The 26,736-nt window shown below is 33.9% G+C and overlaps 3 protein-coding genes across 5 annotated transcripts; 2 read left to right on the forward strand and 1 right to left on the reverse strand.

Moving 5' to 3' along the window:
- Nucleotides 1–1,231: 1,231 nt before the first annotated feature.
- Nucleotides 1,232–1,945, forward strand: LOC117928513 (protein ZW2-like). Its single transcript, XM_034848389.1, has one exon. It carries the CDS (start codon nucleotides 1,232–1,234, stop codon nucleotides 1,943–1,945), a length of 714 nt encoding a protein of 237 aa, XP_034704280.1.
- A 6,951-nt stretch (nucleotides 1,946–8,896) lies between these two features.
- LOC117927687 (gibberellin 2-beta-dioxygenase 3) lies at nucleotides 8,897–11,035 on the reverse strand. The gene is made up of 2 exons (XM_034847340.1): nucleotides 10,199–11,035; nucleotides 8,897–9,499 (listed from the first exon to the last, which is right to left on the reverse strand). The coding sequence occupies exons 1-2, from the start codon at nucleotides 10,982–10,984 to the stop codon at nucleotides 9,137–9,139; spliced, it is 1,149 nt and encodes a 382-aa protein (XP_034703231.1). The 5' UTR covers nucleotides 10,985–11,035; the 3' UTR covers nucleotides 8,897–9,136.
- Nucleotides 11,036–12,577: 1,542 nt separating this feature from the next.
- LOC117928190 lies at nucleotides 12,578–25,998 on the forward strand. 3 transcript variants are annotated; one of them, XM_034848111.1, is made up of 24 exons: nucleotides 12,578–12,806; nucleotides 13,064–13,194; nucleotides 13,613–13,697; nucleotides 13,994–14,047; nucleotides 14,201–14,292; nucleotides 14,410–14,513; nucleotides 16,400–16,475; nucleotides 17,061–17,517; nucleotides 19,009–19,347; nucleotides 19,463–19,672; nucleotides 19,829–19,927; nucleotides 20,028–20,100; nucleotides 20,526–20,653; nucleotides 20,774–21,065; nucleotides 21,143–21,357; nucleotides 21,451–21,575; nucleotides 21,783–21,900; nucleotides 23,427–23,482; nucleotides 23,841–23,934; nucleotides 24,011–24,200; nucleotides 24,349–24,417; nucleotides 24,496–24,599; nucleotides 24,682–24,744; nucleotides 25,688–25,998. In XM_034848111.1, the coding sequence occupies exons 1-24, from the start codon at nucleotides 12,762–12,764 to the stop codon at nucleotides 25,793–25,795; spliced, it is 3,327 nt and encodes a 1,108-aa protein (XP_034704002.1). In that variant the 5' UTR covers nucleotides 12,578–12,761; the 3' UTR covers nucleotides 25,796–25,998. The 3 variants fall into 3 exon arrangements, with proteins under 3 accessions (XP_034704002.1, XP_034704003.1, XP_034704004.1); XM_034848112.1 differs by lacking the exons at nucleotides 24,349–24,417; nucleotides 24,496–24,599; nucleotides 24,682–24,744; nucleotides 25,688–25,998 and having other exon boundaries at nucleotides 23,841–23,931; nucleotides 24,007–24,136; XM_034848113.1 differs by lacking the exons at nucleotides 23,841–23,934; nucleotides 24,011–24,200; nucleotides 24,349–24,417; ... (1 more) ...; nucleotides 24,682–24,744; nucleotides 25,688–25,998 and having other exon boundaries at nucleotides 21,783–21,933.
- Nucleotides 25,999–26,736: the final 738 nt, after the last annotated feature.

The following is a 26,736-nucleotide window of genomic DNA, read 5'->3' on the forward strand; positions in this document are numbered from 1 at the left end:
GCCCAATATTGTGTTTGGCATCACCGATATTCGATATATCAATATTCAATATATCGACGATATTTCGTCGAAAAAATCTGAAATTTTAATCCTTAATCTCACTACAATACAAAGTGTACTTTTTCAGTGTATTAACTATGCATCACCAATTAGGCCGTGCTACATGTTAACCAAATGACACACACATACAAACAAAAAATAAAGAAGAACACCAAATTTTTAACATGGTTTGACCATTAATATAACCCTTACATCTACGAAGTACACCAAAACTTAACAATCCACTAATCAAATAAAAAGAAAGAGTATAATAATAAAGCTTTTAAAAAAACCTTCTAATTATTGTCGCACCCTCTAAAAAATGGTTAAATATGTAATAAGAGCAAACTCGTCATTCATCTCATAAAAATTTCTCAAACCTAACGGCTCAATATTTAGCATTCCGAGTAAAACACAATAAAACTAATTCAAACTTCACAATCCAACATTACATACATATTTTTAAGATTTCATTATTAATATTTTAGTCTCATTGAATTATATCTTTATATCTTAATTATATTTGTTTGTACGCTTATTTAATAACCTAAACCTCGTTATATATATTCTCAACGGTTTGAATCTTTTGTTATGTAGTTATCATTATCACAACTTAAACATCTTCCTATCCATCTAAATATAAAAGTGAGTGACAAAGAATGAGACATGGGTTCTCACTCTTTATTCCGTGTGCCGAAAATGACCTTTGGATGCAATTCACCAGGAATAGCGCATTGGGCTGGGTCATTCTGAATCTGACATATTGAATCCTTGAATTTGTGATCCATCCAAGTTGTGATAAAGCAGAGCAAAAACACTTGTCAGAGCAGGGTGCAGCCACCTTGGATCTTCCACACAAGGTACATGGATCTTCACCCTTGGTGTCCACAAAAAAGACCCACCTCTGGTGTTAGAGATGACCACATTCACCCCCCGACCATCCTTCACATTCTCCCACAATAATCTGTGTCTTTACCTTCCACGCCGCCATGACACCCCGCAGAAGCAAACTAAATGCTCTCGTCTTCACTAGGCTGCACCGCTTCATCACAACAGATCATTTCAGTTTTTTATCTTCTATTCTATATGTGCCTGAGTTCGATGACGGAAACTTTCAGAATTCCCCGCATTGCATTTCCCTATATAAATTAAGCATCAATACTCACATTCTCTTCATCATTTGTAACTCAATATGCCTCTAGCAAACAACAACCCAAACCCAAACCCTGGGCCATTTGAGAGGTTCTTTCGAGGATGGCTGGTCAGGCAAGAGGAACTCCGCCAGCTACTCCTCCAAGCAACTGAGCGCGACTGCGACGAGGAGGCGGGGCTGCAAGAGCTGATAGGGAGAGCGGTGGCGCACTACGCTGAGTACTACAAAGCCAAGCAGAGAGTGGTGCGAGAGGACGTGCTGATCTTGTTGGGACCACCATGGCTTACTCCCTTCGAGCGAAGCCTACTTTGGTTTGGTGGGTTCAAGCCAGGGTTCGCGTTTCGGCTGGTGACGAATTATGTAACGAACCTGACAGAGGAGCAGAAGCAAAGGATGGAGCAGCTGAGGGCGGAAACGGCGGAGGATGAGAGGAAGCTGACTGCGGAGCTGTCGAGGGTGCGGACGAGGCCGACAGCTATATCGCTGGTGGAGATGGCAACAATGGCGAGAGAGCGGGTGAATGGAGAAAGAGATACGGTGGATGAGCGAATTGAGATGGTGAAGTTAGCAGCGGAGATTCTGGTGGAGTGTGCTGATTATCTGAGATGCAAAACTGCTCTTAAGATCATGGGCATACTCAACCCTTCTCAGAATGTGAAGTTCTTGCTCGCCGTAACTCAGCTTCAGCGCCGAGTTCGCAACTGGCGCATGGAGAGAGAAGCTGAGAGCAGCACTGACAACAGCCGCCACTAGAGACGCCTTCAATTTCACCTTCATCCTATATGGAATCATGGAACTAGTTAGTTAAGTATATAACGTAATATATAGTATGTACTATGATGGATGAGTAGTATACATCCATTTTCTCTACCAGATACAAGTGATTTGAACATCAGTATTGATTATTGAAATGCAATGATTAAGATTTGATTTTCAAACCCTAGGATATCAAATTTTGAAGGTATGGTACATCTGGAGGTCTCATGCAAGGAAAAATTTTGGGGGTGTGGTGCTTTCAGAGGCATCATGCGAGTTTCCTTCTTGTTACATGTACGTTTGGGGTTCTAGAATGAATCTACTATGTAATATATGTCGAAGCTTAAAATTAGAAGAGTCGGGTATGTATTTTGTAACAAATAATATAAGCTTTTGATGGAATGGATTATGGTTATGTGAAATATATTTAGTCCAGATCTTATATGTATATGATACTTATGATGTTTAACATTAAATAACCTTGTCTTCATTCTAGGTGATTACCAAATAGTCTAAATCATTTTTTCTTAATAATATCTGATGTATAATCGAATAAAAATCCATTAATTGTTCTTGGAAGTGAAAGAAATTAATTTGCAATGATAGAACAAACACGAGTGTTCATTTCTCTCTTTTTATCTTTTCGTCTCTTGTTTATTTATAATCATAACTCTAAAATCTTCAAAGTATTCGATCTTTCAAAAAGTAATAACAATTGTCATAACAATCACATGTATTGATCAATCGAGAAGGTAATACAAAGCTAAAAACTTAGTGAAACTACTCAAGCATGTGATGCTTCCCAAAGTTATATTCTATTGAAAACAATCCATTGAAGAGTTTCATTGAATAATTTTGAGTTATTTTTTCTTTTTGCATAATGGCGACTCTTCTCTTTAATTCACCAAAATGCTTTTTTCCTTTAATTCATTGAATAAATTTCCTATCTCTATTATTATATAGAACTAAATAAAGCTATAATTTGAATGGATTGGGACTAGTACTTAAAAGCTCATCCAAATATAGGCTATAATTCATTGATTCACTAAGGTTGTAGTTAACTTAGTGGACTGGTATGTTCTTTAGTTGGAAGTTCAAAATATTCAGATCTTCCATTTAACATCCACATTTGGGATAGGGTTAGAATTCGATTAAAGTAGCTTAAACTAGATGGGATTATATAGGCTTTAATAATTTTATGATTGAATATTGAGGTTGTTGGTGATTTATGGTGTTAAGATTAACAGTTCTCTAAAATTAAGATGAAATTATAATTTCCTATCAAGACCTCAACATACAACAAGAAAATTAAGAATAATTCAAACATAGAGAAGCTGTTTAAGGGCATGGTATCAGCTGGCAAAGATGCCCATATTAATTCAACTTCGATCAGCTCTAGGTCTAATTTTGCAAGGAAGCAAAGTTCAACCCTAGAACAATTTAATAAAGGTCATGCACCTACTACGAAAAATCTAGTGATATGAGCTCCTAGGAGCTAGTTAGGGTTTACCCGCTAAATAATCTCAAATTTGTAAACCCCAACTAAATAATCTCAAATTTGATCATGAATAATTTATATATCGAATGTTTTTGCTTATGTAATAATAGTCATTGTTGTTGATTTTAGTACTGAGTATATTTTCTCTACTTTTTTTATTAATCTTTCTTTCACTCATCATTCCTTTGTGTTCTTTTAATCTCTTTGTTCATTATTTTTTTTGTCTCTGAAAATATAATTCAAGCCATGAAATGATTTCTTCTTCTAATTAATTTTGTTAATTAATAGCCAAAATACCCTCACTTAGGTTAGAGGCTCCTAATTAATTAGTGACAAAAATATCATAATTCATCCATTTGGGAACAATAGGGATGGCAACGGGGCGGGTGTTTTCGGATACCCGTCCCGCCCAGCCCCGCCCCTAATGGGACGGGGTTTAAATTTAATAAACAGGTTTGGAACGGGTATGAGATTTTTTTTTTAAACCCAGAACGGGTTCGGGTATTGCCCCATCCTGCCCCGCCCCTTTACATATAAAATTATTTAAAATTTTAATTTAATTTTAATTTTAAAATTAATTTAATTTAAAATTTTATTTTACTATTTTAATATATATATATAATAATAAAAAAAATTTTAATAAAATAAGTTATAAAAAAATATAATAATTTTATTATTTATAAAATATATTTATTTTAATGTAATTAAAATTTTTTAAAAGTAATTAAAAAAAAAAAAAACTAAATAGGGCGGAGATGAGAATTGCTTTTAATAAACGAGGCGGGGTTGAGATGGGGGCGACCCGTCCCGAATCTGGCCTGTTGCCATTCCTAGGGAACAAGATAATTAAGCCTAACAACCTTCCATTTCTTCTAATAAGAGCTTTAAGACTAAATGTATAGGATCTTTTGCTTAGTAACTCAAGCCAATAATCATATATAACAATGCGTTAAGACTTTTTTTCTTCATTATCAAGTGAATCATTGAATTTTTACCTCTTTTTTCAACTATAATTTGACCTTTAAATCAATAACTAGGTAAGACTAACCAAACAATATGACAAAGATGGAATCAAATATATTGATTTGGGAAGGTATATATATATATATATATATTATGATAGATAAATTTACCATAAATTTTAAAAATTTTAATGATGTTATAATTCCTTTTTTTTTTCATTCACATTTATTTTAAATTACAATTAGGTAGAACTAAACAAAATTACAATTTGATCAATTCAACCCAATTGAAATTTAATCGAAATTAATTGGATTTATAATATCTTTATACACAAAGTTCAAATCATTCTGATATTTAGCTTGAGATCCCCATTTCAATTAAAGTTAGAATCATATTGGGATAGCTAATGAGATTAAACTTAATAGTTGTCTAAAATTAAATTGAAATTTTACTATTTCCTATCTAGACATGTACGTATAACATGAATAAAGAGATAAGAGATTTGCATGGAGAAGCTACACTGAGAAATTAAGAGGCTTATAATACAATAGAGAAGCTAAAAGGCTTGTTGCTAATTAGAGCCAAATATGCCCATCTTTTTTTTTTTCTTCCCCATGGGCTTTGATCTTCATTCTATTTCTAGACTTTTCCAGCACCATGGATGAATCAAGGCATTTGCCATGAATTAATATTCTAACTTAGAATTAATGAACAGTCAATAAGTGTGATGTCTTGTTAGTTTCAAGGAAAATAATAATAATAATAATTAGTAATGCTAGTAATAATAATGATTGAAACAAAGACTAGGAAGTGGTTTTCATAAAATTTTCAGAGTCCTAATTTTTTTTCTTTATATTTGTATTTTTCATTATAAGTTCAAATGATTCTAATTTCTAACTTGAAATCATCCCTTTGTGTTAGAGTTAGAATTAGATTGAAATAGTTTCAATAGATGATACTAGGCTTGTTGGAGGCGTAAAATTGAATTGAAACTTTAATGTTTCCTATTTAGACATGCAAGTAGAACAAGAGTGAGAAAATAATAGATTTAGACATGCAACTAGAACAAGAGGAAGAAAATAATTATACAGTAGAAAAAAGCCAAGAAAAAAGGTTTTCATACAAAGGCTACACAAAGAAGTTAAGAGAGCTTACGATGAAGTGAAGATATTGAACGACTTGTTATCACTGGTGGTTAAACATGCCCATTTTCTTGCTCTTGAGCTTGAATCGTTTATTCTGTTTCTAGATTTTATACTTCCATAGAGAAGTAAAAGGCTTACAATGGAATGGAGAGGTTAAGAGGCTTATAGTGAAGTTATTTCTAGATTTTCTACTTCCAAATAACTAAGAGACTTGTTTTTATCACAAAATCTGGAGATATTGTGCTTCCATAGAGAAATTAAGAAGTAAATAAGAAGTAGAAAAATTAAGAGGCTTACAAGAAGTGATGAAGTTAAGAGACTTATAATGGAGTGGAGATGATAAATGACCAACAATAGTTAGAGTTAAAGATGCTTATAGTTTTTGTGCCTCTATAGATGAACAAACGCATTTGTCATGAATCAATGACCTAACCTATAATTAATGAACAATTAAGTATGTTGTTTTGTCAATTTCAAGAATGATGATGATGATAATAATTTTAGTCATTAAAATGTCTCCTAGTTTTAATAGGATTATAATGGAGTGGAGATGGGTGAGAAAAGTAGAAGTTAAGAGATTTATAATGGAGTGAAGATGATGAATGACCATTAGGAGTTAGGATGAACAACCATATTTGACTTAACCTAGAATTAACGAACAATTAAGTATGTTGATTTGTTGATTTCAAGGATGATGATGACGATGATAATTTTAGCCATTAAAACGTCTCCTAGTTTTAAGAGGATTACAATGGAGTGGAGATGGGTGAGAAAATGAGAAGTTAAGAGATTTACAATGGAGTGAAGATGATGAACGACCATCAGGAGTTAGGATGAACAACTTTATTTGACCTAACCTAGAATTAATGAACAAATAAGTATGTTGTTTTGTTGATTTCAAGGATGATGATGACAATGATAATTTTAGTCATTAAAATGTCTCCTAGTTTTAAGAGGATTACAATGGAGTGGAGATGGGTGAGAAAAGGAGAAGTTAAGAGATTTACAATGGAGTGAAAATGATGAATGACCATCAGGAGTTAGGATGAACAATTGTATTTGACCTAACCTAGAATCAGTGAACAATCAAGTATTTTATTTTGTTATTTCCGAGGATGATGATGATCATCATAATAATAATTTAGTCATTAAAATATATCGAGGTTTTAAATTTGCTAATCATGATTCATTTCTTTGGATGTTGAACAACTTGTCATAAGTGGTTAAACATTCTTATTTTCTTGTTCTTGACCTAATGTTAATTACAAAATTTAAAGATTTTTTGCTTCCATGAAGAAATTAAGAGACTTATAATGAATTGGAGACAATGAATGATAATTAGGAGTTTGGGATGAATAATCGCTTACAATGGTTGGAAGTGGAGGCGTTAAAAGGATTATAATGGAGTAGAGATGGGAATAGAAATGGAGAAGTTAAGAGACTTACAATTGAGTGGAGTTGATGGATGACCATCAACAGTTAGGATAAACAATTATATTTGATGTAACCTAGAATTAGTGAATGGTTAAATATTTTATTTTATTAATTAATTTTGAGACTGATGATGATGATGATGATGATGATGATGATCATAATAATAATAATAATAATAGTCATTAATTAAAATATATCGATAATTTAAATTTACCAATCATGACTTATCTCTTTTGAATCCCTTGTAACTCTTTTTTTATGTTGTTTAATTAATCTAGTTAAGAGACTTATAATGTAGTGGAGATGATGAACGATTATAATGAGTTTAGATGAATAATTGTATTTTACCTAACTTATAATTAGTGAATAATGAAATACTTTATTTTGTTAATTTTGAGAATAATGATGATAATAATAAAAATATCTTAATATTTTTAATTTGCCAATCATGACTTACCTCTTTTGAATCCATGACTTATCTCTTTTAAACGTGGTAACTCCTTTTAAAAAAAAATTTATTTAACCTATTTAATCCAAATTAAATTTTAATATAAAATTCTCAAATTTTGTTTTTTTGGCTTTTCACTTATTAACCACCTATTTTAAATAATTCCGATATGATAAGTATTTTTACAATATATAGTTGCCTATTTTTCTAATTAATAATTTTTTATTTATAATTTTTAAAATTTTAAAACTAGGTCATCTTTCCCACGTATATCAAGCCTTAGATCAGAATTTTTTTTCAAACTTCTTTTCTCTAAATAATTTTCAAACATGCTTTTATTAAACATGAGAAAAAAAAAGTTTTTATTTTAAAATATAATATTTTTATTTATTTAATATCACAAAAAGTGGAAACAAAGAAAAGTTTTTATTTTAAATAAATTTTTTAATTCCCAAAAAGTAAAAAGAGAATGCATGGTGGTCAAAGACTCAAAATCGTCAGAAGAAACGCGCTGCCCAAAATGTTCCTCGAAGCTCGTGTTCGTGGCCTGCACCCGTTCTTTGGTAGCAGACTATTTTAAATAATGGCAATTTTGCCCTTTTCCGGACACTTCTCTAAGTGGCTAGGGCGGGGGCTATCCATCATAATTTTACAAAAACTAAGGGTGAATTTCACAATTATTTACAAATATTAAAAATATTAGTTTAAGAATTAGATAACAGGAGCAATTTTATTTTCTTTTAAGTAGAAAACATTTCAAAAAATATGTAAAAAATAATTATATAAATATAGAGAATAATTTATAATTATTTTTAAAATATTTTTTAAAAACATAGAAAATAGGTTTCACGTTCCCTAATAGACTTTAATTTTATAGAAATATTTTATGTTTTTAAATAGAATTTAATTCTACAAAATATAAATTCAAAAATTTGAAACTAATGTAGTTTAAGAAAATAAAAAGGAAATTAATTTTGATGGAGAAGATGAAACGGAAGAAAAGGAAAGAAAAAGACAAAATAATAAAAAAAAAAAAAGGAGACAAGATTGGAGGTTTGGGCCTTGATGGGTGGATATGGATAAGAAAGAAGAAAATAATAACACTTTTGGGATTATCTTTTCAATTCTGTCAAACCCTCTTTCACCTCAGCCCTTTGATTTGCATTTAATTTCCTAACTTTTAATTTAATTTTTCCTAAACAATATTAAAAAAATTAAATATATTAAAATTAATTAAAAATTTATATAAATATAAAATGTAAAAAAAATGATTTTATTTAATTTTAAATTTATTTTTATTTTTTTAATAAATAACCGCTGGATATATATTAAATTTAAATCCAAAATATTGATATTCTATTCCAAGTACAAATAGATGAGAATAATAAATCAATAATTCATGTCCTCTCCCCTCAATAATGCAACTCTCAATCCTTCCAAAATTCGATACCCCTCAATAATGCAACTCTCAATCCTTCCAAAATTCGATAAAAAGCCAGTGTTAAAAATCCAAAGTAAAAAAAAAATAAAATCATGAAATAAATTCAAAAAATAAAATAAAGGATTACAACAAGAAATCCAAGGTGTTTGTGTTAAAAATCCAAAGTAAAAAAAAAAAAAAAAATCATCCACACTCCAAATGAAGAAATAAATTCAAAAAGTAAAATAAAGGATTACAACAAGAAATCCAAGGTGTTTTTTTAGATGCGGTATCTGTCAAGTGGGTCTTTGAGGAGGAGCCTTTCATGGTAGACTCTCCAAGCGTAGTCCTCGAAGCTAAAGGATCTGAACAAAGGCCTTTCACCTTCTTCTTCTTCTTCTTCTTCTTTGGATGTTCCAGATGTGGAACCAGCTTCAGTCTGTTCTTCAGCTTTGTGGGGTTGGGTTCCATGATCAGCAGGAGGCAGATGAGGAAGAAGAGGAAGAGGAGAGACATTAGGGGTGTCCAAAGGGAGAGTCAGCAGTAGCGCCATTGATACGCTGCGAGAGCTCTTCCCTGCTTCTGATCCTCTGTTCACCACTGCTCTTCCTCTCACTTTCTTCAGCTTCCCATTACTCCACACCTAAATGAATCCAAAGTTAGACTTGCCATGCATTACTGTTTTAATCATCACTTTAACATTAAACATCAACTAAAAATCACTGAAAGGGCTTGGTTAATTGCTTATGGCAAAAGTAAAACAGGTAAGTGAATTTTAATTTTGTATTTATCCTTTTGTAAAATAAAATTTTTTATTATGAAATAATCTTATATTATCAAATTTAATTATTAGTTTCTTCATGTAAAGAAAGTAAAATTAGAAAATAACCTTTTTTAATTGATGTAATTAAACTCTATTTTTAATAATTTATCAATGTTTTCTAATAGTTTAAATTGTAACTTCACATGATATATATATATATATATATATATATATATTAATCATAGTGTTATCCTTTAGCTGTTTTCATGATGAGGAGTACAATTTAGAAATTCTCATTATTTTATAAATCAATATCGCTATCATGCCTGAATTTCTAAATCTTGAAATAATATATGCTTGCGTGGCCGTCCCAAAATATAGGTGGAGGGCCCTTATAAAAGATACGCTATGATTATTGGGTCCAGTTGGCGGCTCCTAGTTTTGAGTGAAATTACTACGCTTTTTAGAAGCATTTTTCCCTTCCTAAAGTTGTTCTCAGCTAACAACCGGGCCCAATTCTATTTTTACTTTCAAAAAACAAAAACAACACAGTGATTTCAAAAACACAACAGATCTCACCTGGGCAATGTCTCCAACCGTGACCATGACCGAGTCGACTCGTGGTAACACGGTAATCCAACCCGAGTCAACCAGCAACGAATGCTTCTGGCTCGTGATCTGGTACTGTAACCCGATTATATACGGGTAGACACGACCCGATAGATCAGGTTTATTTCCAGGAACGTCTTCAGAGATCCACATTAGGGGACAGACCCGATTGGATCCGGATCGAAAAGGGTTTTCGAACCCGGCTGCGCGAGCTAGCGAGTCGAGGACGTCGAGACCGAGTTTCTCCATTGCACGAGTGAACTCGCGCAGGGAAGATAAGGAGAGGTGAGTTGACTCAGTGGAACAGGAGGATTCGAGGCAGAAGGCTTCACCGGCTCCGTCTTCCTCATCCTCGTCGGCGTCGAAGCCGAGGGGCCAGTTTTTGGGGAAGGAGTGTTGTTTCTGGGGGCGAGGAAGGTCGAAGAGGGCGAGCGAGTCGGACTCGGCTGAGCGAGCGAGTTGGGAGGGTATGGGGTGGTCGATGAGTTGGAAGAAGCCGTGTTGAGAAGAGGAGGAGAGCAGGTCGCTGAGGAGATTAAGGTTTTGGTCGGAGAAAGAGATGGAAGGTGGAGAGGTGGCGCGTGGCGAGGCGCGAGTTGGGAGGGAGAGTGCGGGTGGAAGGCGCTGGAAGAGTCGGGAGATGGCGTCGGCCGCGTCCGAGGTGGACACGTGGCTGGGTTGGGTCGACGGCGTCGGCGGTGGAGCAACGGTGGTGCCGTATGGGTTTGGTGGTGGCGTGTGAGCTGATGACGCCATGTTCACTAACTCACGAGAGAGAGATGGCTATGCTTTCAGAGTTAGGTGTATATTTGAATAGAATCTTCTGAATGGTTCCAGCATGCCACTCACACGTGTGAACATGTCTACACATTTTTTAATAAATAATATAAATAATCATTTTTTTTTCAAATCATTGCAAATACTCGCAAGAATATAATACATGGAATAAAAATTACTATACCTTAAGCATTTTTTATGCATATTCATTTATATATTTGGAATAAGTAGATTTGAAGTTAAAGCAACAAAGCAAGTAATGTGCTTTTAGGCTTTAGTGCTTTAGAATAAATGTCTAAGGGGAGTTGTCTAATTTGAAGATTATGATGGGAGTAGAGAGTTTATGAGAAAAAAAATGGATACTTTAGGGGGCAAGTGGCAGGCTGTTGCCCTGTTGTGAGGGGAGTTGTGCCTCTTGTGGAGGTGGCAGGTGAGGTGTGCCTCTGCCCTTCTGCCTGCTTTTTTGCTTAGAGCAAAAGCACTTGTTAATATAAACTATAAACAAAGGCCAGAAAAAATATAAAATAAATTAAATAATACATGCAATAATAAAGAAATGGGGACAAAAATTTGTAAAATATAAAGCACGCCCGTGCCTGCAATCAGGTATGGGAATATTTTTCTTTTGAATAGACGGTGGAATTAATAAAGTAAATGTGGAGTTAAAATATTTTAATAAATTAGGAGATTTTTAGAAAAATTATTTTTCATTGCATAATATATTAAATATTTTTATATTCAAAATGTAACTAATTTTTTTGAAAAATATTTTTATAAAAACACACTTCCGAGTTGAATAGATATTGTTTCATTTGAAATACCTTCACAACTTTAAAACATAACTATAAAATTAAAAGGAATTTATATATATATATGAAGCGTTGAAAACTTTTTTTCCGATCTAATGTTGGTCATCACAATCACTTTATACAAACACAACATCCTTATTATATTACATAGGACTTTGAAGCCAAATAGATTTGATGTGATATGAAATATTTACAATCATCTTTTATGTAAATACAACATCATCGTTGTTTTTCAACGGATTTCGAGTAAAATAAATGCACCCTTTAAAGGAGCTTAACAAACCCCCCACATTGGAGATATATCCTACTCTCAATCCAGTAAATATCATTTGTTCTCTTTACTTTAAAACATATTTATAATATTAAAAAAAAAAACTCATACTTATATAATATTAAAACTTTTTATCATATAATATATCACAATTTTTAATAAAAATGGTAGGGATTAAAAGTGCTTTAACAAGACTCCAATAGAATCCAAATAATTTTTTATAATTTTTTTTAATGGAATCAGATTAAAAGCGCTTTTAAATGAATCACTTACGGACTGGGCCTTATTTTATGTTCCAATTTGAACAATAAACCCAAATTATTTTTCTCTTTTTAAATAATTTCAATACTATTGGTTTGGGCCGTGGACTTGGCCCATTCAAAGTTTAGAAAAAGGCCGAAGGCATGCAAAGCCCACGTTGACCGGAGACCCCACCCGCTCCATGGAATTCACAGATCTTCGATCTCCGAGCGAGCATAATCCGTGAAAAAAGAGTGTAGAAGTAGTTTCTCCGTGGCCCCCACTTCTTCATTCACCCAACGGTCAATACTCCTCCATCTCACCTAACAGGCCACACCTCACCGCACATCGTCTTCAACCGTCGACTAATCATCTCCGGCGAACCTCCGCAGAATCACGTATCCGTCACCGTCGCAGCTCTCCGATTCGGTCGGCCATGTTGGCGAAGCTCTTCCAAAAATCCATTCTCTCACCTCGTCACGTAATTTCTCAAATTTCTAACCCATTGTTGAAAAAACTGTGATTCTTTGATTTAAATCCATATTTCTACTCTTATTAGATCAATTTTTCAAAAACAAAAATAATTCTTTGATTTCAATTCATGTTGTTCTTGTTGTCGTTGTTGCTGATGATGATCGCCTAGGGTTTCAGAGCTTCCCTGAAGCTCAAGAAAGGAGGATTCTTTTTTAGTTATGGCTATATTTACATGTGGTTCTCTGCAATGTGTTTTTGTTTCAGCATGATGCTGAACGGAGAAGTGTCACATCGGCGGACTTGGATCCACGTGTTGTTCTTCATTATGGGATTCCATCTACTGCGTCCATTCTGGCCGTCGACCCCATTCAAGGACTCTTGGCAGTGGGAACTCTGTGAGTTAATGCAATAATTGAGATTCCTTGATAATAAATACATCATGGTTGAGTGGAATATAAAACAAACATCTATGGGTTACTGACATGGATTTTTCTATGATAAAAAAATTGTTTTTTGGATAAGATGATTGATATTGAATTTATTCTCTATTGTGCACATTAAAGAAATTAAAGCTGGTATGCTTTATGATGAAGGTTGGATAAACCACCGTATTAGACTTCATGAATAATCACTTTCAAGCATACAAGTTTTATGACGTGTGGAGCGTTTTTGTTATGAATGATAATGGATTTTTAGCTGCTCTATTTACTAGAATAGAGCACTTGATGAACTGGTTGGGAATCAAGAAAGGAGGCTTTATAGGGCTGGAGTTATGGTGTCTTAATTATTGTTCTTGGTATTTGATTATTGCAGGGATGGTAGGATAAAAGTGATAGGTGGTGATAATATTGAATGCCTTCTGATTTCTCCCAAGCAGTTGCCATTCAAGAACCTAGAGGTATGTAGGTTGAAATGCACAATCAACTTATGGGTGTTGTATATAGAGGCTCTGTATAGGTGATTTGAGGACTTGGTTATCCAAATTATAGGAAATGATCGTCATTTTGACTAGACATTCATCCAGGAAAGGATCATGTTGAATGCTTAGTTTAGTATATTTTGCAGAACCGTCATAACTGAAATGTTCTGTATCTGCTTTAGCGAAACAGCTTACCATCATTTGCTTCATAACCTAGCCAAGGTTACTTGACGGTTTAATACATTGCCTTTTGTTTTGTATTTTTTTCTAAACAGTTCCTACGCAACCAAGGTTTTCTAGTCAGTGTCTCAAATGAAAATGAAGTGCAGGTAATGATTTTTCATAGGCCTCCTGTTTCTTGTGAATTGCTTCTGTACCAGATATTGTTTGCATCTTTCTACAGAGATTCTCATTATCTTGATCCCTTGTTTTTGTTATCACTAACCAGTATCTGTTCGTTTAATAGGCTTTGATCTTGGCAGGTTTGGGATCTGGAATGCAGGCATCTTGCTTCTAATTTACAGTGGGAGTCCAATATAACTGCTTTCTCTGTTATCTATGGTACACAGTACATGTATGATATTGGGAAGGATTTTTGTTTTATTGTATTTTCATTTGGCGTTATTGGGTAAAATGTTTGTGATGACTTGGTACATGATGTAAACACTGTTACTCTCTGATTTTGTTTTAGGTATGTTGGGGATGAACATGGATCATTGTTTGTGTTAAAGTATGATCATCAAGAAGGAAAGCTTCTGCATCAGCCATATCACATTCCTGCAAATGCTGTTGCTGGTAATGGCTTTGTTGCTCGGTAACTACTAGTAAATGTCACCCACATGGAGTTAACCCATACTCTGCTAAAGCTTCCCTTGTATCATTTGCTTCTTTAGTTTTATAAATTCCTCAGTTAAGTAATTGCATTTCTACAGTCTCAGATTAGTTTAAGGTACCATTTGGGATTGATCCTAGACCCCACAGAATCACTTTTATAATAATTTTTTATAACTATTAAAATATATAAAAAGTTATTCTCAAAGAATCTAACCTACTTTGGCAGCAATTTTGAGAAATTAAAGGTTGCTTTTTGTAAGTGATTTTTTGAGAATTTGCTTATTATGTCATCAAATCATTTTCTTTCGTGATTTCTCTGTGTATATATTTCTCTTCTCAGTGTCTTCTACTTTTGAAGCTTTTCCCTTTCACTCTCCTCCTTTCTTCCACTTCAATATTTCATTCAAACTAACCAAATGGAGATATGCTGAATACTTCTACATGTGTGTGTGTGCATGTAGTACCAATAAATTTTTTCAAAAAATTCTCTTTGCTTTGTTTTGGTTCATTTCAAATCAAATAATGTGTAAATATTACTTACAAAATTTTCAAGTCTTTCATCATTAAGCAATGTCACAATTGATGTGAGGTTCAAAATTTTAGAACTTGGTACTAGATAGTGAAAAGACAACTTGGTTAAAGATACACTTTCATCTAATCTAGCTCTATCACTTGGATAGCCAATAAAATCATGCTAAAGGCTTGTCAAAATGACATTTAGATTAATTGAACAGCTGCTATGACTAATTCTCCTCTGGAATTTATAGGAGAAATTTATTTTTAAAATTTAGGAATAAAAAAATTGTTTATCCCTCTTTTTTAAAAAAAAATTGTCATCATATTAAAAAAATGTAAAAACATGTTTCAAACATGATCTTAAAAAATATTTTCAAAATTTTAGTTAAAAATTTTGAAAACAAAAATGTAACTAGACATACCCTAAATGATATAAAAATTTGTTTAATTAAAGGCGATTCATATTGAATTAGAGAAAGTTGACTAAATTGTTAACATCCCTATTTTTTGTCATTACACATGTCTGTAGTAGTTCTTATTATCCAGTTTACCGAACACTCCAACTGTTGCTTTTAGAACCATAGCACAACACTTTTGAAATTATAGTTTACCAAATGCTCAATTGCTTTTTGCTAAATTGATTTTTCTTTCAGCAAAATTAATAGTGATTTTCTTAAAAGTTATGACAATACCAAATTTTTAGTTACCCTCAAGATGACTATCGGTAAGTAGAGGCACAATATGCTAATAATCTATATACAGTTCTTTGAAGCTGAATCCTGTTTTAAATTGTTTCCATGGCTTCTTGTTCATTTCTCTCATCTATTCTATTGCTCTCCCAAAGTAATCCCTTTGAGAATTTCTCTTAGCTACCCCTTCCCCCCCCCCAACACACACACACAAATCCAAAAAAAGAAAAGAAAGAGAAGAAGGAAAATGCTCTGTCAATTTGAAATTGCTCTTGGTTAATTATTGTTCCTTATGTGTGTGTGTGTATCAGGCAAATATAATTAAATTGTTACTTGAAATGCTTTTGATTAACTAGTCATAAATGAGACATTCTTGTTTTCTATTAGAATGTTGTTTGAGCTCATGTGTCTAATAGCTGGCCTTTTGCCAAGCTACTCTAAAAACTTATTCTCATCAGCCAGCATCTCATGCATGAGTAGTTTTTAATGCCAATCTGGAATGTATGAAAATGTAATTCTTGATTGCATTACCTATTAACTCTGAATATTGGTGATTTATGTTGGATCTACTTTTGGGAGAACTATGTAGCTCTGTAATGTTTCAATATCTAATTAATCCTACAATTTTGCTCACTTTTGCAGAAGTTGCGGGGATTTCAGTGCCTATTCATCATTCCATTGTAGGAGTCCTCCCCCAACCATGTTCTCATGGGAATAGGCAAGAAAATATTTACTCAAAAGTTTTTCAAATCACCTTCATGGTTTTGTATCTCATTCCCATGACATCTGGAGGCATATGGTTTGCGAATGATTAATCACAATGAGTGATGGGTCTCATTTTATAATGCTAAATTGATTTATTGAAAGAGATGGTTTGCACATTAGAAATTCAGAAGTGAAAATTGTGAACAAGCTGAAAGAGCAAGTCAAATATCTGTTTCCTTTCATGAAAGCTGATTAATCCTTCAGATAGTCTTGGAGCTCAGAATCCAATAAAAAGTATTGGATAAAATCCTGTATTTGTAGCAATAAAGGATTTAGGACTGATTACACATTCACACATCCAGTTTCTTATGAAGCCTCTAAGCAATTTCTCTTAGTTGAGCTACTTAATTGCCAAAGATCTATTTCAGCCAATGAAACACAATCACATGTATTATGTGTTTCTGTTCACATGAAGTTTTATTATGTAACTTTGTCAGAAGAAACCAGGATGGGAAGTTTCGATGGTTATTAGACATTTTTTTATTCATTTGATTTATTGTTCTTCCAATTAAATTTAAAAGAATGCATCCTTTTGCAGAATGCTGATTGCATATGAGAATGGCCTACTTATTGTCTGGGATGCCTTTCAAGATTCTGTTGTTTGTGTTAGAGGCTATGAGGATCTCCAAGTGAAGAATAAAACAGTGGTTAATTCTCCAAATGATATGAGACATGAACTTTCTAATGATACATCAGAAAACATACCAATGGAGAAAGATATAAGCTCTCTCTGTTGGGCATCTGCAAATGGGTCAATTCTTGCTGTTGGCTACGTAGATGGGGATATTATTTTATGGAACTTATCAACTGATATATTTACCAAAGATCAGCCTGGCAATTTGCCTGATAATGCTGTTAAGCTACAGCTATCTTCAGGCAGCAGAAGACTCCCAGTTATTATGCTATATTGGTCTGAAGACAGATCTCATGATGATTGTGGGGGCCACCTCTTTATCTATGGTGGTGAAGCAATTGGATCTGACGAAGTTCTCACGGTACAATTTCAATTCATTTTAGCACTTTTGTATTCTGGCATTTGCAACTCAGATGTTCTTTTGATACATAACAATATCAGCAGTAGGAACCATCTTAGTTCTACTATTTGGGGTCAGGATGCCAATGTGAATCATACTTTGCTATTTTAAGTAATTTCTTTTGTAAAAGGATCAGTCTACTAAGTGTATCCATGTTATTTTTTGCCTTCCTCCACTTGTAGCATAAAAGCGTCTGAAACTGTAATGGAGTTGCTAGCTCCAAAGCCCACCCCCAAAATGAACCCCAAAAAAACTATTGGATATGTAAAATACTTAAGGATGTCATGGAACAATGTTTCTCTACAATCCACTCAAGAACATGGTAATGCTGAGCCTCAAAGATCTTCGTGCTTATTTCTTTCTTTATAGCCCAAACCATGGAAAAGATAAATATGCAACAGTATCACGACCATATGTGCTCCATCCTCAACATTCAAGAGTTAAGGCTTTAAATCCCTCTGGTAACTTTTGTAACTTCCTTTTTACCTATCCAAAAAAAATTTTGTAACTTCTTTTTTCCTCCTCTCCATCTGTTTGAGTTTATCTTAAGTGAGACCTTCTCTAGACAAGCTGATGAAACACTGCAATGCCCACTTAAGATCAAGGCTTTTCTTGATTGGTTGCCTCAAAAGAGGTAAATGTTTGTGATGTTAGACAATAAAGAGTTATTTATTTTTTGCGTCTTGTGCAAAGAAGCCAGTGAGAATGATTTTTTAGGTCCTTGTGATTCACTTGGAGATATCTCATCCTTCCTTTTAATTATTTTATTTTTCTTTATAAAATGAAATTTTCCTGTTTTACGAAAAAACAAGTAATGAGAATTGAACCATCTATCTCATTCCATTTTCTATGACACATTCAGTTTGGAGCTTTTCAGGTTTTAGTGATCCAAAAATCTTCTTTAGTATCCTCCATTTGGGCATTTTGGAAAGAAGACAAAGAGAAAATCCTCAAAATATGGCATCCTAGCTTGATATTAGCATGCAGAGTTAAGACTTCATCAGATATCTAAGTACAGTAATATCCTCTTCTTTGATTAGGGTAGTGTAATGATAGATTTTAGGTAGGCGCAGATGGGTGTCATCTAGAGAACCTGTTTAGGTGGCTACCATTGGGAATTCATAATTAGGAACATGTGGAACTCTACTTCTATCTCTTCCTTGGGAAGTAAAAGAGTGAATGTTGGATATTAGCGGGGTCTGTTTTGTCAGATTAAACAACTCGAAAGGCCAACTTCTACTTTTGGATTATTCAATGGGACTTCATTTGTGCATAATATTCTTGTTATTTATGTGAAAATACTCACTCTTGCTGGTGGTTTAGTGAAAAATAACATGATGTAATCAATCTTCAATAATATTAGCTTTGCTTATTAAGAACATAGAAATATCAACTGTAGAACAGTGAGAAGTTTTTCTATCTGCTGTTTAATATGTAAAGCATCTTTTGCAGATCTTGAGTCTTGATTGGTCTTCTGGGATTGAAAATTTGAAGTGTGTTGGCCGTCTAGACCTTACACTTAATGGTTCTTTTGCGGATATGATTCTGTTGCCTAAGTCTGGTGTGCCAGGGAGTAGTGGCAGTACTTCATTATTTGTATTAACAAACCCTGGGCAATTGCATGTTTATGATGATGCTTGCTTGTCCGCCTTAATGTCTGAGCATGAGAAAAGATCACATGTCCCTGCAGTGCAATATCCTGTGGTTATGCCTACTGTGGAACCATACATGACTGTGGGAAAGCTCAGTTTGGTACATGGAGATGGGAAGTTAGCCAGGGCCTTTTCTGAGGTATAGCATATGCATTGTGGCACAAGCAACTCTGAATGGTTCAGTATTTTAATAAAAATCGTTCTTTTTTCTGATACCATCCATTTATTAATTTAGGTTTCCTTTGTTGAATTAGACAGCCTCAGCTTTGAAGCTTCGTGTGGGAAAAACCCTGGCTATGGGAAGTAGGAAGTGGCCTCTGACTGGTGGCCTTCCCTGCAAACTTTCCTTTGCTGCAGATAATGGGCTTGAGAGAATGTATATAGCAGGTTATCAAGATGGATCTGTTCGAATTTGGGATGCCACATACCCAGCCCTGTCACTTGTTTTTGCTTTCAAATCCGAGGTTAGTAGACTATATCAATTTTGTAAAATTTTATTTTTCAAAGGTGGATGGTTCACACCCTTTCACTTTGAGATATTGATTAATAACCCACTGTTTAATCTGATTGGGAGAGTAACACTTGATAGGATATATATATATATATTATATGATGTGCAGGTGAAAGGTATCGAAGTTGCTGGTGTAGGCACATCAGTATCAGCATTGGATTTTTGCTCCCTCAACTTAAGCTTAGCCATTGGCAATGAATGTGGTCTGGTGGGAACTAATCATGTTTTTTAGCTTTCCTCTTCAAAGATAATTATTTGCATTAGTGCTCCTTTCTGTTATTTATTTTTTTTACTTTTTCATTGTGTAGATTCATCTATATCAGCTACTTGGGAGTTCAGATGACACAAATTTGCATTTTGTCACAGAAACTGAACATGAAGGTGTGATTTCATAAATGCTATTTGCCCATGTGCGGGTGCTTGCCTATTCCTTTCTTATTGTTAGATTAGGTTTTCATTGATAGATGTACTCTTTAATTGTCTCCATGTATTGCCTGAAAACTGTGGCACTAAAATGTGAGGCATCCTTATACTTTTCTTTTCTGTTCTGTTTGATCATTCAAGAAAATTGCACAATAATTTAGGCTCAGTGTAAAGATCACACCCACCACCCCCAACCCCAACGAAAAAAAAGGAAAAAAAAAACTTTTAAGCTTTTTACTTTTCAGTTTGTCTGTTCGCTACCATGAGATATTCTAGTTTCTGTTTCTCATCAATTTTCCTGTTGATTTTCCTCTTTACACTGCTTAAGTGTTCCCCAGTTCTGCAGTCATATATATGTGCTTTGCTGTGTAATTTGTTTGCAGTCCGCAACTTGCATCAAGAGAATGAACCTCAATGCACAGCTTTATTTTCCCTCCTTAATTCTCCTGTACGCCACCTACAATTTTCGATTTCTGGAGCTAGACTTGTTGTAGGATTTGAATGTGGCCAGGTGAGTGTTGTCCAAGTGATTTAAGCCAAGTGCAATGCTGATTTGTTGTGGTTGACTCATTGATTGGCAATATAAGCTAAACAAGTTTCAAATATTAACATTTTTAACGTCCCATTTCAGGTCACTGTGCTTGACACTAATTCCTTATCAGTTTTGTTTCATACAAGCTGTATAGCTGGCTCAAGTTCTCCTCTAATTTCTCTCGCAGTAAAAACATTTTCAGATAGTCCCTACTTAATAAACAGTCCAAAGGACTCAGAACTCAAAAGTTCAAATGATACTGGAAATGGAATCATATTGTTTTTGACCAAGGATGCTCATATTGTTGTTATAGATGGGACCACTGGTAGTATGATCAGCTCTCAGTTGACACACCCAGAAGAGTCTACTGCAATTTCCATGTACATCTTTGGCAAGTATATTTTCAAAGAAAAGAAAAATTAGGTTTTGATGATACTTTTTTTTTTTCTGAGAACTGTTTGTTTTCAGAGGGCAGTACTTCCATATCCAAAGTGTCTGGTGAAAAAAATACATTGAACTCACCTCGAAATTCTGAGGCTAAAAGTGAACCTGCAAAGCCATTGGAAGTTGAGCCCCACAGCCCTATTAGAGCCAGATATTCTGAGCAGAGCTTAATGGGCTTACTTGTTTTACTTTGTTGTGAGGATGCGTTGTACTTGTACTCTTTAAAGTCTGTGATTCAGGTAAGTTTTATCTTATAATTTTCCATTAAAATATTTTTTACTATCTATTTTTTTTTTTTTTTTTTTGTGCATTAAGTTACATTTCTACTTCAGGGGGACAATGTTTCTATTCAGAAAGTCAACCTTGTAAAACCATGTCGTTGGACTACAACCTTCAAGAAAGATGAGAAAGAGAGTGGACTGGTTTTACTATATCAGAGTGGAGATATTGAAATAAGGTGCAATGCTCATTTCATGTTTTTTTATCATTTAGTTTGCTGCAATATTATGTGGCCTGTTTTTTACGTTCAAATGGCACATATTGCTTTTTGACATGATGTAAAGTAAAATGATTTTGGTACTAAATTTGTTTCTTCTTTTCCTTTATTCTGAACTGATGTTAGAGTAGTATCTGTTCACCGGTAGTTGCTGTCATCTTTGAACAGGTCTTTGCCAGAACTTGAAGTGGTGGGAGAATACTCTCTAATGTCAATTATAAGATGGAATTTCAAGGCTAACATGGACAAGGCAATCAGTTCTTCAGATAGGGGACAGATTATTCTGGTTGATATTTTCCTTGCCTTTTGAGTTGGATCAGTTACTAATCTATTTTATGACCTTTAATTTCTTTTCAAGTTCAATTAGAACCCACATTTTCTTGTCTGTCTTTTTTTATGCACATGAAAAAAAAACCTAGTGTAGCAATCAAAAATCACAGTGCATATAGTCAACCACCTACTTGAACTAAATATCCCAAGACCTTTTAACCCTGTGCACCAGTTGTACTGTGGTATTACATTTATCTCAGAATGAAAGAAGTTTTAAAATGCCAGAAAATTCCTTCTGTATGTTGGAAAATTTTCTCTATTTATGTAGTGCAGAACTGAAGTGCTGAGAATTAGTACTTAAAAAGGAAATTTAGCCAGATTCAACATTCTAACCTCACATGAACCCTTTTTCTAGGCTCCATCTCGTCAATATGGGCTATATCTTGCAGACAGTTAAAGGAGAAATTCTGTAAGATAAGAAGACTAGAGTGACTTTATTGAGAATGTTGGCAATCAAGAAAATTTATGTGCATCGGTCAAGTGAAACTGTTCTACAGATGTTAAATTAAGTAGAAAACTAAGCTAGATCAAATTAATGAAATGCTGAAGAAAAAGAATTTAGTAAGCTGCTCCAGTATCATTTGGTGTCTCATTATTATTCAGTATGCACCCAAAACTAGTAAAAAAATTGCTATACTAGGAACAAAATTGAACATTGGAATAATGAAGAGTAAATAAGCAGGTTACCACTTATGACTTGCCAAATATTCTTAACAGATGACCTGATCTAGGAGTTCATTACATGTGCTTTCCTGCTGTTTTGGATATTGCTGCACTTATGGATTTGTCTATCTTTAAGTTTCATACACATTTGACCCTTCCTAATACCAAGCAATATGTATTTGTGGTTGCCATTATTGTAAGTTGTGTCCCCCAAATCCCAGTAAGTGATAAAAGTCAGGGCCAATTGAGATGAATTGAACCTGCACTGAAGATTTATTACAAATTTCCTGTCCTTCAGTACATCTAGAGGGCAAGGGACCACAGAACACGCATCTATTAGTTAGTGATAAATCATTTATAAGCTATTCAATTTACTAGAAGGGGTTCATGCAGGAACTGTATGACGTATAGAATGATTACAGTCAACAACTGAATATTATAAGCTTTTTGCATACTTATATCTGATTCTTTGTGTTTCCTGGCTACAATTTAACATATGCTCAAGGTTCTGATATTTCAGTTTCATTTTCATTACTCCTTTTTCTCTAGAGAAGTGTAACAATTTGTTTCGACATATCGTGATATACATAAAATGAACATAATGTTTTCTTCACCTTCTTGCTGTGATTCTGGGACATGCTTTTCACAATTAGGATCCATGCAAAAGGTACACACTTACTGTACAGTGTGCCAACATAATTGATTTGTTTATCATATGTAGGTTAATAAATTATTAGAGTTTCATTGACTAGTTCATATTTTCAAGTTATAGACTTTTGGTCTGTTATCTGGCTTGAATTTTGTGTTTTGGTTTTATAGGTAAATGGCTGTGAAATTGCTTTCATTTCTCTTTTGGCCTCTGAAAATGACTTCAGGTCTCTCTCTCTCTCTCTCTCTCACCCACTCACACACACACACACACACACACACACACACACACACACACATACACGCATACATGCATACGCTCATACACAGTGTTATCCTTGCATAAATATAAATAAATGTTGTTGATGTGTCAAGCTGTGACTTGCATGAACACACAGTATATTCATATACATGTTTAGGCATCAAGCTGTAACTCTCTCTCTCTCTCTCTCTCTCTCAGACACACACACACACAGTATTGTCCATGCATACATATTAATATATGTTGTTGATGCATCAAGCTGTGACTTGCATGCAAAGTTTGGAATAGTCCTAAAGAGAACTCTGTGGCTTGTTTTGTTTTAGGATTCCGGAGTGTTTGCCTTGTCTACATAATAAAGTCCTTGCAGAGGATGCTGATGCTGCTGTTGGCTTCTCACCAAATCAGAAGAAAAAACAGGTAGCAATTTTTTAGGTGCTCTCTCAAATTTGTTATGTAACAATTCAGGACTTATGCCTGTCTTCTGTTGCCACAGGATACAACCTCTGGGATTTTGGGTGGCATTATTAAGGGTTTCTCAGGGGGTAAAGTGGAGCACAATGTGGATCTTACTGAAGCTCAGAAAACTGACCTCTCACATTTAGACAGCATCTTTTCAAGGGTTCTATTCTCAGACCCTTCTACCTTTACCGCAGACAGCCAAGGAGTTGTGGAGCTCAGCATAGGTTTCTCTATCTCTTCTTCCTCCTCTAGCTTCCTTCTTTCCTCTCCTCTTCCCCTGTGTATATTTAAAATCAAACCGTGAAGATGCACATGTTTCATCTTCATCTCGTAGGACCCCTCCTCCAACTGTTCATTTCTGTTTTGGTACAGATGACATTGAAATTGATGGACCCTTAGTTGTTGAATCTTCATCTCGCAAGAGCACGGGTGACAAGAGAGGTACATTACAACTTCTCTTTAATATTGGAAATTTATTCAACTTTCAAATGAGGCTAACATTCTTATTCCTCTCTGCAGACAAGGAAACAGAGAGGGAAAAATTGTTTGAAGGTTCAAATACTGACGTAAAACCTAAAACGAGGACGCCTGCAGAGATCATAGCTAAATATAGATCTGCCGGGGTAATTCAATAAGAAAATCTCAGTAAATTCTCTATTTTTATGGCTTATATTTCCCTGACATTGTCAATCTCTCTGATTCCAGGATGCCTCTACAGCAGCTGCTCATGCAAGAGACAGACTTGTAGAGCGGCAGGAAAAACTTGAGGTAGGTTGACTTCTTGAATGCCTACTTGAGGTAGGTTTACTTCTTGAATGCCTTAGATATAATCTATCATTGAATGTGTGACGATATTTTTCAAGAGGGAAATTCAGTTTCCTCTGGACAACCACTACTGCTTCAATGCCCTCGATATAATTAGGTGAGATTTTGGAAACTAAAGTATTAGAATACTGGCATTAAGAGTGCATTTGGGAGTGATTCTAGAAAGAGTTTCTAGCATTTCTAACACTTGAATAATAAAAATTTTCAAGTATTAGAAATATTAAAAGTGCTTCCTAGAATCACTACCAAATGAGTTCTTAGAGGCATTTGATAGTGCTTCTATTTGAAGTGCTTTTAATGAAAATATTTTCTTTAGAAGTGTTTTTTATGATCGACCAGTCAAGTGTTTCTCAAAAAAACACTATAAATGATTTTTAAACTTTAAAAAGGTATTTTCTAAATTTTGTGTAACACTTTTTTTTATTCAAAAGTGCTTCTTATGCTAGGAGTGTTTCTAAAAGCACCGTCAAATAAGCTCTTAATTTTCATAAGAAAAAGCATCCAAGCATTAGGAAGTGTTTTTAGTCCATTTCAAAACCTCTTCCAAGCGGTATACCCGTCTTTGACACTTCTTAGAGTACAGCTACTCAAAGAACTGTATCTTGATTAGCATAGACCAAAAAAGGCAAGACTATTCCATTCTCCCAAGTCCAATAATTTGCCCTATGGATCATAAACGCTGACCCACATTGAGGTGAAATAGGATGCTTGGCTATAGAATTTGTGTAGTAGCTTGGAATTTGAAGGCTTTCCTTCATCATCGTTACCACAACTACTACTACTACTACTACTACTACTACTATATTAGGCAAGTGTAGTGCATAAATTCCTTCATTTTGTTGTGCTACTTATACCCTGAACACCTTCCCTTTCCTGCTTCTACCAGAGGATCAGCCAACGTTCAGAAGAGCTGCGGAGTGGGGCTGAGAACTTTGCATCAATGGCGAGCGAGCTCGCGAAGAAGATGGAAAATCGAAAATGGTGGAACAAATAACAAGCTTCCCATCTGTTCACCATATGCGGCTGCTCCCATTCAGAAGCAAGCACACCATCTGTTCACCTTATGCCCACTTCTCGGTACTTATTCTTCTGGCTTCCAAGTCCCCACCATACATAATTCTCACTACTACACTTTTTACAGAACGCACCTGTATATAAATGTACTGGATTCTTAACCTATGTTTGGCTTTTGGAAAATGTAGAGGAAGATAAGTCGAGAAGGTAATAATTAGGAAAAAAAAAAAAAAGTGAAGAAGAATAAAAATAAAATTGGAATCATGCTATGTTTGGTTTTGGCGAAAAAAAAAATAATGTTTAAAAAAATGATTTTTGTTTTAGTTTATATGAAAAATGTAAAAGAAAATTAAATATAAATAAAATTAATTAAAATTTTATGTAGTTTTAAATTATTTATAGTTTTTCTATCAAAAGATTCCTTGGTGATTATAAATTTGAAAAAAAAAAACTATAATGAAAATAAACGGAGAGTAAAATAAAAGAAAAGAAAAAACAAGGTGTTATTTGATGATTGATTTTTAAAATAGTGTTTTTTCTTTAAAATAAAAAATTATTTGTAAAAATAATTGTATAAATAGAAAGAATAACGAAAATTAAGGTAATACATAAAAAAAAATTATTTTTAATAACATTCCTTTTTTTATAAAGTAGTTAGAACAATTTTATTCAAAATTGATTTCAAAGAGGGCCGTTTAGATTCCATGAGAGAGGTATGTTTGGATTGCATAGCAAAGATGAGGGATAAGGATGAAAAAGGTAGATGAACAATGAACATCCCTTGTTTTCTTATTTCTTTATTAAATAATTAAAAAATATTTAAATTTTAATTAAATTTAAATATTTTTAATTTTTTAATAAACCAAATATAAAAAATTTGCTTTCCATAATATTCCTTTTTCTATTTTTTATTTATTTATT

Source organism: Vitis riparia, chromosome 13 (genome assembly GCF_004353265.1).
Source record: "Vitis riparia cultivar Riparia Gloire de Montpellier isolate 1030 chromosome 13, EGFV_Vit.rip_1.0, whole genome shotgun sequence".
NCBI classification, from domain to species: domain Eukaryota; kingdom Viridiplantae; phylum Streptophyta; class Magnoliopsida; order Vitales; family Vitaceae; genus Vitis; species Vitis riparia.

Bases quoted from the DNA above. Each gene is read 5' to 3' on its own strand.
- LOC117928513 (XM_034848389.1), top strand. From the start codon at position 1,232: ATGCCTCTAGCAAACAACAACCCAAACCCAAACCCTGGGCCATTTGAG.
- LOC117927687 (XM_034847340.1), bottom strand. From the start codon at position 10,984: ATGGCGTCATCAGCTCACACGCCACCACCAAACCCATACGGCACCACC. The intron at 9,500-10,198 runs GTGAGATCTGTT...GGATTCATTTAG, and splicing joins CGGTTGGAGACATTGCCCAG to GTGTGGAGTAATGGGAAGCT.
- LOC117928190 (XM_034848111.1), top strand. From the start codon at position 12,762: ATGTTGGCGAAGCTCTTCCAAAAATCCATTCTCTCACCTCGTCAC. The intron at 14,048-14,200 runs GTAATGATTTTT...TGATCTTGGCAG, and splicing joins CAAATGAAAATGAAGTGCAG to GTTTGGGATCTGGAATGCAG. The intron at 24,201-24,348 runs GTTTCTCTATCT...GTTTTGGTACAG, and splicing joins AGTTGTGGAGCTCAGCATAG to ATGACATTGAAATTGATGGA.